This window comes from Microtus ochrogaster, chromosome 1 (assembly GCF_000317375.1).
Source record: "Microtus ochrogaster isolate Prairie Vole_2 chromosome 1, MicOch1.0, whole genome shotgun sequence".
Taxonomy (NCBI): Eukaryota; Metazoa; Chordata; class Mammalia; order Rodentia; family Cricetidae; genus Microtus; species Microtus ochrogaster.
This window is the reverse complement of record NC_022009.1, coordinates 94468100-94479047: the sequence shown is the minus strand read 5'-3', so window position 1 is coordinate 94479047 and position 10948 is coordinate 94468100. Positions and strand designations below refer to the sequence as shown.

Here is a 10948-nt window from a genome sequence, read left to right as displayed (position 1 = left end):
AAAAGAAAAAGAAAAAAAGAACATTTTCCCCATATCTTTATATTTCAAAGTAATGTACGTTAGAATAATTTGTCTAAAAGAGTGTGTTGTTATGAGACAGAAAGATTGAAAGAGGTATAGTAATCTAATGTCCCCTTGATAAAATAGTAAAATGTCAATTAACATGGGAAAAAAATCTTATTGTTATTTTTAAGGGTGAGATTGATCTAATAAAACAAAACAGAATATATTCATGGGAGTGTACTATAACAGCATTAACATTATAAGTCGATAGGGAACTATCATGTTGGGAATAGTTCCTATATATAAGGAAGTTTTATGAGAGTTTTTCTTTCCTCATTTATTTTTATATAGGTTTGTGGGTTTAATATCTAAATTGAGAAACAAGACTCCAGAGTTTTTTTTAATAAGATAATCTAAATATTTCTACTGCTATTTCAGCCATTGTGTCTCTACATTTACTGGCCTATTCCTCTGGTGTGGCCTGGCCATGAAGGCTGCAGCTCAGTGGGAATTGTGTTCCTGCAGTCACAGGCCCTGTTGCTGCCACTAAAGGTAGCTTTAACTAAATCTCTGTTGCTCTTGTTATAAAGACAACTGGAGATTCAAAGGCTAGGGCGAAAACCAGCACACTCAGAGAGGTGAACTAGCAACAAGCTAACCTCTCCTCTCTGGTATCTCCCAAAGAGAGCTTCCTTCTGCACCACTCCAAATCCCTCCCAACAAGTACCTGTGTGTCTGTCTAACTCTTCCAAATGCCCTCTTATTCCCTATGATTAATTTCTGTCAACTAGTTGCTAACTCAGCCTCCTGATCCAAGGTTAATTTTATTTAATTAATACAAATACAATCTTGGGCTTCACAGTGTGATTGAATATCCCCAAACAGCAGGCAGCCTACTTGTTTATCACCAAGGGAACTGTAGGTAAAATATAGTAATTAGGTGTATGGTAAACTAGGCATCAACAGCAAACATTGGCTTATTTCATATAAATAGATAATAAAATCCAAAACATAGATCTAGAAAATAATGTTTACATTACACAGGTAGGGATCTTTAGTATAAAAACATGCACTAATAGCATCTATGGCATGAACTTCCAAAACAAGAGGGACCACCAAACACAACTGAAAGCTTTGTGATGACAGTGGAAAACAATGAGTCATCTAACAGTGTGCTTAACTCTGAATTCAAGGCCCAGAAAAGGTATCTGTAGCATATAGAGGATGACTTAGAGTGCAGAGATAGATCCTGGAAGGAAGAAGAGTCAGGAAACTGATTGATGATGACCTGCAGTCATGTACTGAGAAATAAAGTGGATATGGAAGATCCCTTGTTGAAAAGGAAAGTGGGAGAAGTGGGGACTAGAGGTCAAGGTAAACTATTACTAGTTGACCTGGCAGACATCATCTTAATAGCCTTTTTTTTTTTAACTTCTTAATGTTATTAAAAAAAAAAAACTCAACCGAACCAAAGGCTTGAACTGTCTCACCCAGGGTTTCCCAACAGACTCAAGGAAGAGCCAAGTTGGAACTCCTATCTTTTCATTGCTAATCTTAGTGAGCTGCTTATCCTGGCTTTCTGACAGTATTCACAGCCGTAAAGAATTAAGAATGAGAGTTGATTGGAAAAGAAAGGATGATGAGTGGGTTTGTTGATTTTTGACATCTGTGTGGAAGATTCATTTGGGTTTTGGACATTTGGTGTAAGACGACGACTGAAGATTAAATGAGTTGAGAATGATAATGCTAGTTGTGGTTATCTGAAGCCTAAAAGGTCTTGAATGTTGCACTGCCCGTAAGCAATTTTGCCATAATATTTACCAATGGTATTCTATAGCTCAACATTTAGTAGTTCAGAGCTATATACATAACGCTATGCCTGCTTTTGCTGCCACAGATTTGAAGGAACAGAAGGATAAGCAGATGCTTCTTTGAGGGAAAGGATGTTGCTTTCAAGTTTGACAGATTCTGAATGATGGGCATATTGACATTACCAAAATTCAGTTTTGAAATGCTCTATAATGCCATGCCAAGAAAAAGTAAATTAGAAATTCTTTAAACACATTTGTACTTACACTGAAACATAGTTTCATTTGTTGTCTGATAATATGATTCCAAAAACTAAAATCATGTGAATATATAATTAAAGCTTCTTTTGTTTTCCTTTTTGAGAGTTTTGGTGATACTCTGCCATAGCAAATGAAACAATTCAGGCTCTTTCTCACAGCCTTCATTCACTGGCCGTCCTTAGCCCTCCAGTGTAAAGTGCCCAGGGTCACTTTGCTGTTTCTCAAAAACACCTTGCTTCCTTCTCTTTGCCTTTTGATTATTATTCTTTCTCAGAAAAATGTGTACTCTCTCTGGCTACACTTGCTTTCTGCAGGAGGGTGTTCTTCGTTACACTAGAATTTTACCTTTTTCCTTAAAGATCTACTTAGCACTTACTCGTTTAATTGAAATTTTATGTTATTTCTCTGTAGGTGCTTTTTTATTTCATTATATTTGCTTAGTAGCAAATATACTGAGCATAGTAAGCTCAAATTCTGCATGTTGGATATGTCTTTGAAAGAAAGGGAGCCAAACATGGTGGCACACACCTTTAATTGCAGCACTGGGGAGGCAGACAAACAGATCTCTGAGTCTGACACCAGCCTGGACTACATAGTAAGTTCTAATAGTGAGATCTTATCTTAAAATGTATATATTGTCATTTGAGTGTATCTTTTAGGAATGATGGATTTTATCGGCATAAAAGAATTTGCTCAAAAGATGGCCTGAGTCTAGCATATGTCAGACACTGACATGAAATGATATGATCAAATTTTATTTTTGAAAGAATATTTTTATAATGTAGTTCTTTATTGATTCTTTGGGAAATTTCACATCATTCACTCCAATCCTGCTCACCTTCCAGTCCCTCTGTATCTTCCCTTCACTCCTGCAGCATCTCCCCCCAAAATTAATTCAAAACAAAAAAAATCTCCCTCGCTCCTCCGTTTTTCCCACCTCTCCAACACTTAGTCATTCATCCTAGTGACCTTGGCAGCTGTGGTGTGTCACTGCAGTAGATCCTTACGTCCATCCACAAACGTTCCTTGCAGTGAGTTATTGAACTGGTTCAAGACCTCTGGCTCTGGCACCCCATCATCACTGGAACCTCACCAAAACCCCTCTCAGCTACTCTGCTATTGCCCTGAGAGTCATGGGGATCCTTCAGCTGTCATTCTGCACAGTCAATCCCTTCATGTATAGATGGGGTAGATGTTAGAGTGGACCAACCCACGGCCCAGGAGGTGGGTCTGGGTGGCAGAGAAGCTGGTCAGTCCTGGCCACAGGGACTGCCTCCCCTCAGGCAAGAGGTGGAGCCAGCTCTCCTATGCCCTGGCGAGGGGTGCAGCCATCTCTCCATGGTAGGGAGTGTCAGCTCTCCTGCTGCAGCATCCAAAGGGGAGCAGACGGGCCCAGGCCAGAGCTCAGCTTGGCAAACAGATTTCAACACGCATAATTCTATGTCATCCTGTGGTAACATAGGCTGTGAACATCAACACAGAGCCCAGCTGCAGCAGTACCACAGACCCAGAAATGGCCCTTGGCAGCAGCTTGGGCCCAGATGTCTCCATGGCCCCATTGGTAGCGCAGGCTGCCCAGATTAGTATGGCCCTGTTGGCCACATGGCCCTGAGACTCTAATGTGGTCTCAGATGGCTGACCAGACTCAAGACATCTACACAACCCTTATTGGTAACAGGAGCTACAGACATCAGCTCAGACCTTTGGCAGCAGCCTGGGGCCCATGGGTCTTTCACCCACCTGGACCAAGTAGCACCAGGCTGGACTTTAAGGACCCAGGCTGGCCTATGGGTATCTTTGAAAGAATATTTTAAGGAAAGCACAACAAAACAAAAGGAGATAAGAATGAAAGCAATTTTAAGTAATTTTATTTAAAATAATTTTAATTAACTATGGATTTAACTTGGTGTTAAGATATGTGCCTAGCTTGTTCAGTGCCCTACATCTGGTCTCCAAATAATAATTATTTTTAATTAATTTTAGCCACTCATTAAAACATTGATATTATTTTTACATGAGGAATGTGTAATTTTCTAATCAGTATTGACTGAGAATTGGGAGCTAGGTATATAATTCAGAGTTAGGGTTCTTATTTGACACATGCAAAGCCTTGAGTTTACTCCTTTGTATCACTCCCAAAAATTATTGTAGATTTAACTATATAACATGGTTTCTGAACCAGAAAAGGTTCTTATAAATTTATGGGTTATGTGACATGATCCTCCTCAATTGTATGACCATCTCATCCCTGACTCTTCAGTAGTTTCTATGAGTGGGATACCATTAAATTTTTCTGAACTCATTGTACTGTAGGCTGTCTCCATCCAAGTGGTCAGAGGGCCTTAAAACACAATGGACTGTAGACAGAGCTTATTGCTCTATCTCCCAACCCTTTTTTTCTGTTTGTAGATAGTGCCATCCAGTTGCTGATTGAGAAGAGCAGGAGGCATCATACTCTGTTATGTTTCCCAGCTCTACGTTTAAAGAGTCTCGCTTTCTTACCACTGTGTTGGCACTGCCCTCGCTGCCTCTCCCATGTGAGCCACTGCAGAAAGCCCTCTGACTCTCCATTTCCCTCCCCTTTTCTGTCCTTTTCTTAAAATACTCTTTCAAAAAAATTTTTGATGCTGCTGCTTCATGTCAGTGACTGCCCAGAATGACAGTCTTCTGTGGCCTGACCGCAGGCCACTCCTCACTTCAGCTTTCTGAACTAGTTTCACTTTTCCAAACAAGCAGATTGTCTAAAATTCCTTCCTTTAACAAATGTCCTCCCAATTTTAAAAGTTCAACTCAAGTGTCCCATAATTTTAGATAACTTTTTCTGAATCTTTTTATTTCTTCCCATTCAAAGCTCAACATGTAGTAGAGTTTGTAGGAATGTTGGTCTGTTATAGTATTAACACTTTATTGTATGTAATTTGTCTATTTTCATCTCGCCAACTTGTAGGGTCCATGAAAGATGATAAGAAAATATTCTGAGTGATTAACTTATCAAGTTAAATAACTAAATTGTCCTTTGTTGAAATGATAAAATAAACTAATCTATTTTTATGGGTTTTCTATTCATGTTCCTTGCTCTAAAATCTTTCAGAGGCACAACTGCTTTCTTAGTGTTTCATTATTCAAAAAATCTTTGTATTCTCTGCTATATTCAGCTACTTAGGAATGGATGACTACGTAGTGGTGTGATTTCCAAATGAGCACACCTGATCGATCATTTTGATGTAGTAAACAAAAACATTGTACCATTCGTATCAGAAAACATTCCGTTTTCTATTACAGACCCAGCCTTTAAGCTGTATTGCTTATATCTATTTTATTATCAATAATATCAAAACTTCAGTAAGTGACAAAGGTAAATGCTTAGTGCTATCAATATTTAAGTAAAATCCAAGACATTTTAAGACTGATCATGAAATCATTTATAAGTGAATAGTTTTATTGAAGATCATAAGAACTGATGATATAAAATGCAGTTCTTGATCTCATGATATCACATTGAATGTAATATATAAATTATGTAAATTGAAGTTTATGTATATTCATTGTGTTCATTTCAAGACATTTTTACAAATGCATACTTTTTTCCCAAAAGTATGTGTGCCAGTAACTTTTATATACCACTTATTTTTAAAATGTACTTTTGCCAGGTAATGGTTTTATTTTAACTGAGATAACAGATTTTTCTCAGATGTTTCATGTTTCAATTTGAATAATATTGTGTCTTCTATTATAAAATGCTGTGGGAATCTGGAATTCATGTACCACTAGTTTTGATTCATCGTGTCTCTTGGAATCTCTCCTATGTGAGAAATGGCCTTGAGCAGATGTGCTTAGTCATAGAATTGCCAGACAGCTCCTTATGTGTTGGCAGCTAGCTTCCTGAGCATAGAAAACGAAAACAGGTTCTAGGATGAGGATAGAGCTTGCCTGCCATTTTTCTGTCTCTTCACGATGTTTAACCTTAATGTTATCTAAGGCATGGCTATATTATACGTTTTCTTTAAATTTTATTTTTCTTACACTTTGAAGAACAAAGACTATTCCATTTTACTTGTAGAATACATGCATGAGTCATGAGTAGACCTTGGTAGTAACTAATATTAAGATTTCTTGTTTCAGGAGTTGGACAAAGGAAAAATAAAAATACACAGTGCTATCCATAAGTTCTAAATCTAAGAGATGACTGATAATTTAAGAATGATTTACTGATATTAAAACTGTCTTTGGCAAATATTGTGCAGTTTTGCAGCTATTTTGGTTATGCTTTGATCTGGTATGCTGTGTGTAAAGCATAGACTGTGTGCTCTGCCCTGCGTTTACGTTCTGTTCCTACATCGCCTTAGTCCAGTTCAGCTGGTTAGCAAGACCATAGAGTGAAATAGGTTGGAAACATGTTATAGTTATTTCTTTATAGTTCAAGAAGATGGCAAGGCCAAGATCAAGACACCAGCAGGTTCGATGTCCATGAAGGCTCTGGTTTACAAATTGCACCTTCTTGGTGCGTCTTCACATGGTGGAAGTGGCTCCACTACCACCTCATCATCTCCCAGAGCATCCCACCTCCTGATACCATCACCTGAGATTGTCTCAGAGCTGGACTGTCACAGGATTTTAGCATGGTTGTGAGAGCACAGGGACATTCAGACAAGCAGCTGTTTACTGGTGGAGGGTTTTGAAAAGTTGCTAATTGCATGAAGCTTAGTTTCCTCATCTCCAGTGGGTCTAACACTATCTTAGAAGGTCGTCCATTCTCCTTTAGCATCCAATCTATCTAGGTAGGGAAGTATCTTCTCATAGCATTTCTATAACTATGCCTTGTATTCCTAAGGGTTAGTTCCCTTTTGCAGGGTTCTTTTGAATCCTCCTATGTCAGAACTTGCTGACAATTCTCAGGTTATAGTTTTCCTCTTCCATCCTCTAAAATTACTTTGAAGAATCTGTTTATTTTACTTACTGTAGAATTTCCTTTTCTATTTTGTATTTGTTTCTGATTTTCTTCTCTGACCTTTGGGGCCACTTCTCAGGTGCCTTTGTCTTCCTGATGTCCTCATCTGACTCACTGAAAATAGATATTTCTTAAATTTCTATTGCTTTTACTCACTTCCTCCTTTCTTAACGTCTACTCTACCCAAGTTCATTAATATCAAAAATAATGTTTCCCAAATACATATATTTTGTGTTGGTCCGCCTGTTGACCTCAAAACTTGAATTACTAGGTCAGCTATTTGGGGGTTTTATTGTTTTACCGGGGTCTTGCTCTGTAGCCCCAAATTGACCTAGAGCTCATTAGATAATCCAGGTTGGCATCCAGTTTGTTATCTTACACGGTCTCAGCCTCCTGTATGCTGGGAGCACCAGCATACATGTACCACCTTACCTAACTAAACTTTGTATTTTTCTATAGCAGTTACTCTGCTTCTGGGGAGAAAGAATATTTTAGGGAGCAAAGGAGATTGCTCAGTTAGTAAAGTCTTCCTATGCAAGCATGAGAAAAATCCTTATAAAACAGACAGATAGGCAGGGTGCTATATTCCAGTGCTGGGAAGATAAAGACAGGGATCCTGAGGGTCACTGGCCAGCCAGTCCAGCCTAATAGGAGAGGCCCAATACTTCTATAGTAGTAAATTGTGTGTGTGTGTGTGTGTGTGTGTGTGTGTATGTGTATGTGTGTGTTTTATTAAGGCTTCCACAAATCATTACTCTAGGATTGTCCATACCTGAACAGTGAATGAGTAAAACATGAAGACACAGTGGTGCTTATAGGTGATGTTCTCATCTTCTGCTTTGCACGCATTTATTTGAGTTGCATTCCATCTTCTGTGAGCTCATAGTTCCACAAGGAAGAATCCATGTAGTATTAATTTTAATGCAATGTGATCTTTTAATATGCAAGGAATTATTATTATAAGGATTGCAACTGGGATATTATGTAGATAAAACCAATGAGGACTTGAGAAGGGAAAACTTTTAATTTGGTAAATGCTGAAAAATTAGGAAAAGAGGGAGAGACTTATGCAATAAAAATGGAAAAATAAAGAGTGTCCTCAGGAAGCACACGTCTTGTATGTTCTTTGTTAAACCTCAACAGAGTACATGGGAGGAACTTCCAGGAGATGAGACTTTGGGGCTGACTGATAGTGACCGTTTTTCCATATACAGCAGTATAGAATTTTAGTCAAAAATAATGAAAATAAAACTTTCCGTTTTGACTGAGAAATCTAGAAATAAATTTTAAGGTGGAATTTTAAGCCTGAAGCTGGGCCTGGTGGCCCCTGCCTGTAATCTCAACACTTGAGGATAGGGAACGAAGCCGGGGATCATTGTTCAGACCAGCTTCAGGCCTTTAAATCCTGTCTCAGCAAAATGCAGGAGGAGTTTGGGGAATCAGTCCTTAGAAGTGATAATGGCGCTAAAGGTTGAGCCATAAAAACAGAGAGGAATATGAACTTAAAAATTTAGAAGTTGCCTGATTACTTAAAATCAGATCAAAATAAGGAAAAGATCTATTAATAAGAGAACTTTTGTTCTCACGAAAGCTGGTCGGGTGCTTTCATCACTAGTAGTAACAGCACTGGGCTCAGGATGCCAGTGCTCGGCATGCTGAGATCCTCCCAACAGATGTTTGCAGTCTTACATTTAATTAGAGTTTACGGGGCACTTTAATGTACCTTATTTTCACTTGTCCAGTGACCCATGAAACAAATAGAAAAAGCAACATTATAATCTTTCTGAAAGTAAGAAACCAAATTGCTATGAGTATTCAGATTTTACCCAGTTTTGTAATCATTGCTTTCAAACTTTCAGTTCATTCTCATAGAAGCCAATCAGTAGTATTTTTCTAATTAGATAATTGAAGAAAGAGTAAATATAGTTAAATTCTTACTATACTGAAATTCTCATTTAAAGATGATCAATTTTTCTTAATTAAGATTGTTTGTACATTAAATGTAATTTGTCCAAATAAAGTATTCTTCATTATACCCCTCTATAATTAGCTAGATTTTTCCTATTTATTTTTACATGTATTTTATTAGCAATAAGAAAATGATTCCAAATTTACCTTTGGGATCCATTTTTAGTTACATAAACATTGGTAATGATTTTACGAAATTTTGAACTTTCTAACATAACATATGAATTTTCTTTCTTCTTCAGGCAAGCCAAGTTAGATCTGAGAGTTGCAGTCACAAAAGTGGAAGAGTTAACTAAAGTGACTGAAGGTCTTCAAGAACAGATGCTGAAGAAGGTATAACCTTGGCAACCACTTATTTCCATTGACTGAAGCACAGTATGTTAAAACATCATAGTGTGAGCAGATCATTAAAATGCAATTTATGACAAGTTTTGCTTAACTTATCCTTTGCAGATGGAAGATAAACATCTAATACCATAGTGTATATTGTTTATTAAAGTTTTATCGTCTTAACAGGCTGATAAATCATAGAGAACTTTAAGAACAGTATTGAGGAAATGTCAGGTTTTGATTTAGAAGGATATTATTCTTAAAATTCTGATAGTTATTACTGTATGATATCTAAGCCTGATTTCTTAGAAGTTGATTGTAGATTTCCTGTAGTGATAGAGTAGAATGGAGAAGCATAAGAGCTCTCTCACAAATAATTTTTTTTCAGGCATGGAAAACATAAAATAGAAACAAAAAAAGTAAGAATTCCTGAGTTTTGGATTTCCAGCCTGATGTTTCTTCCATTTGACTTTTCAAAAAATAGCTTTATAGTGGATTAAGCACTCAAAACCAAACTTTAGGCCTGCAAGAGCCATTGGCCATTTTAAAAAGACACACTGACCACAAGAAGACCATGAAAGGAAAAGAAACCATTCCTCTCAGTTCGGATTCTTATTAATCTTTTGCCTGATAGCCAGGTTTCACATATGGACAGTCGAGAGCAGACTGAAGCCTCACTCAGCAAGGTAGAAAGACAGTGATCAAGTACATCCTAGAAATACAAAGAGCTTCAGAGAATATCTTATTTGAAGTATCTTATAGAGGACAAACCCCAAAGTTGGAAATTACAGAAAATAAATTTCTAGTATCAAGGAAATCACAGAGAAAGTAAACCCTACCTCTGCCCCATCTGGATTGCCCCTCACATTAGGTTGGGGACACTCCATAGAACCTGCCCATATAAAAACAAAGGTGGAAATCAGCAAAAACTAGTCACAGATACCAACTGCTGTGCACTGTAGAACAAATTTCAGAGATCACATATAAGCAACCTCGCTGTAGTCCATAATATCAGTCCTCAATATATTGTTGACCATAGCCAGTTTTCAACCAAAAATTACTAAACAGGAAAGTATAATCTATGCTTGAAGGGCAAGGATTAGGGGGAGTAAGGATAGGCCATCAATAAAAGTTTTCTTTCAGTGGACCTGGTTGTTTAAATGTAGAAGACAGAGCACTCGGAATTGTTACATTTATGTTTAAGATGGGTTGGACTACAGCTCAGTAGTCATTGGTCTGTTACTTGCCTTGCGTGGGTGTAATGATGAATCTTCTCAACATGATGGGATTTAGAATCTCATGGAAAAAACATTTTGGATATCTGAGGGAATTTCTATATTAGGTTAATAGAGGGGAGCAGACAACATCATCCCATGGACTGAATTCCTGTACTGAATAAAGAGGAAAAAGTGAGCTGAGCACGAGAATTTAATTCTTGTACTCCTGACTAATGGTGAAAGATGACCAACTACTCCGTGCTCTTCCCTCTGTGTCGTCCCTGCTGTGAAGGACTCGGATCCCCAAACAGAGGCTGAGATAAACTTTCTTACACTTGTTTTTGTCACAGCACCAAGAAAAGTAATAATATAGTGAGCAGTGTCTAGTCAGTCTCCCTGCAGCACTACTGATG

The 10948-nt window shown here is 37.7% G+C and overlaps 1 protein-coding gene across 3 annotated transcripts in view; it reads left to right on the top strand.

The window, feature by feature from the left end:
• Positions 1-10948, top strand: part of Sclt1 (sodium channel and clathrin linker 1) — a 122195-nt gene that overhangs the window by 53256 nt on the left and 57991 nt on the right. For all 3 annotated transcript variants that reach the window (XM_026782922.1, XM_026782924.1, XM_005343937.2), the window contains exon 10: positions 9231-9321. In XM_026782922.1, coding sequence (XP_026638723.1) covers positions 9231-9321 — 91 coding nt within the window. The remainder of the gene's footprint in view (positions 1-9230; positions 9322-10948) is intronic.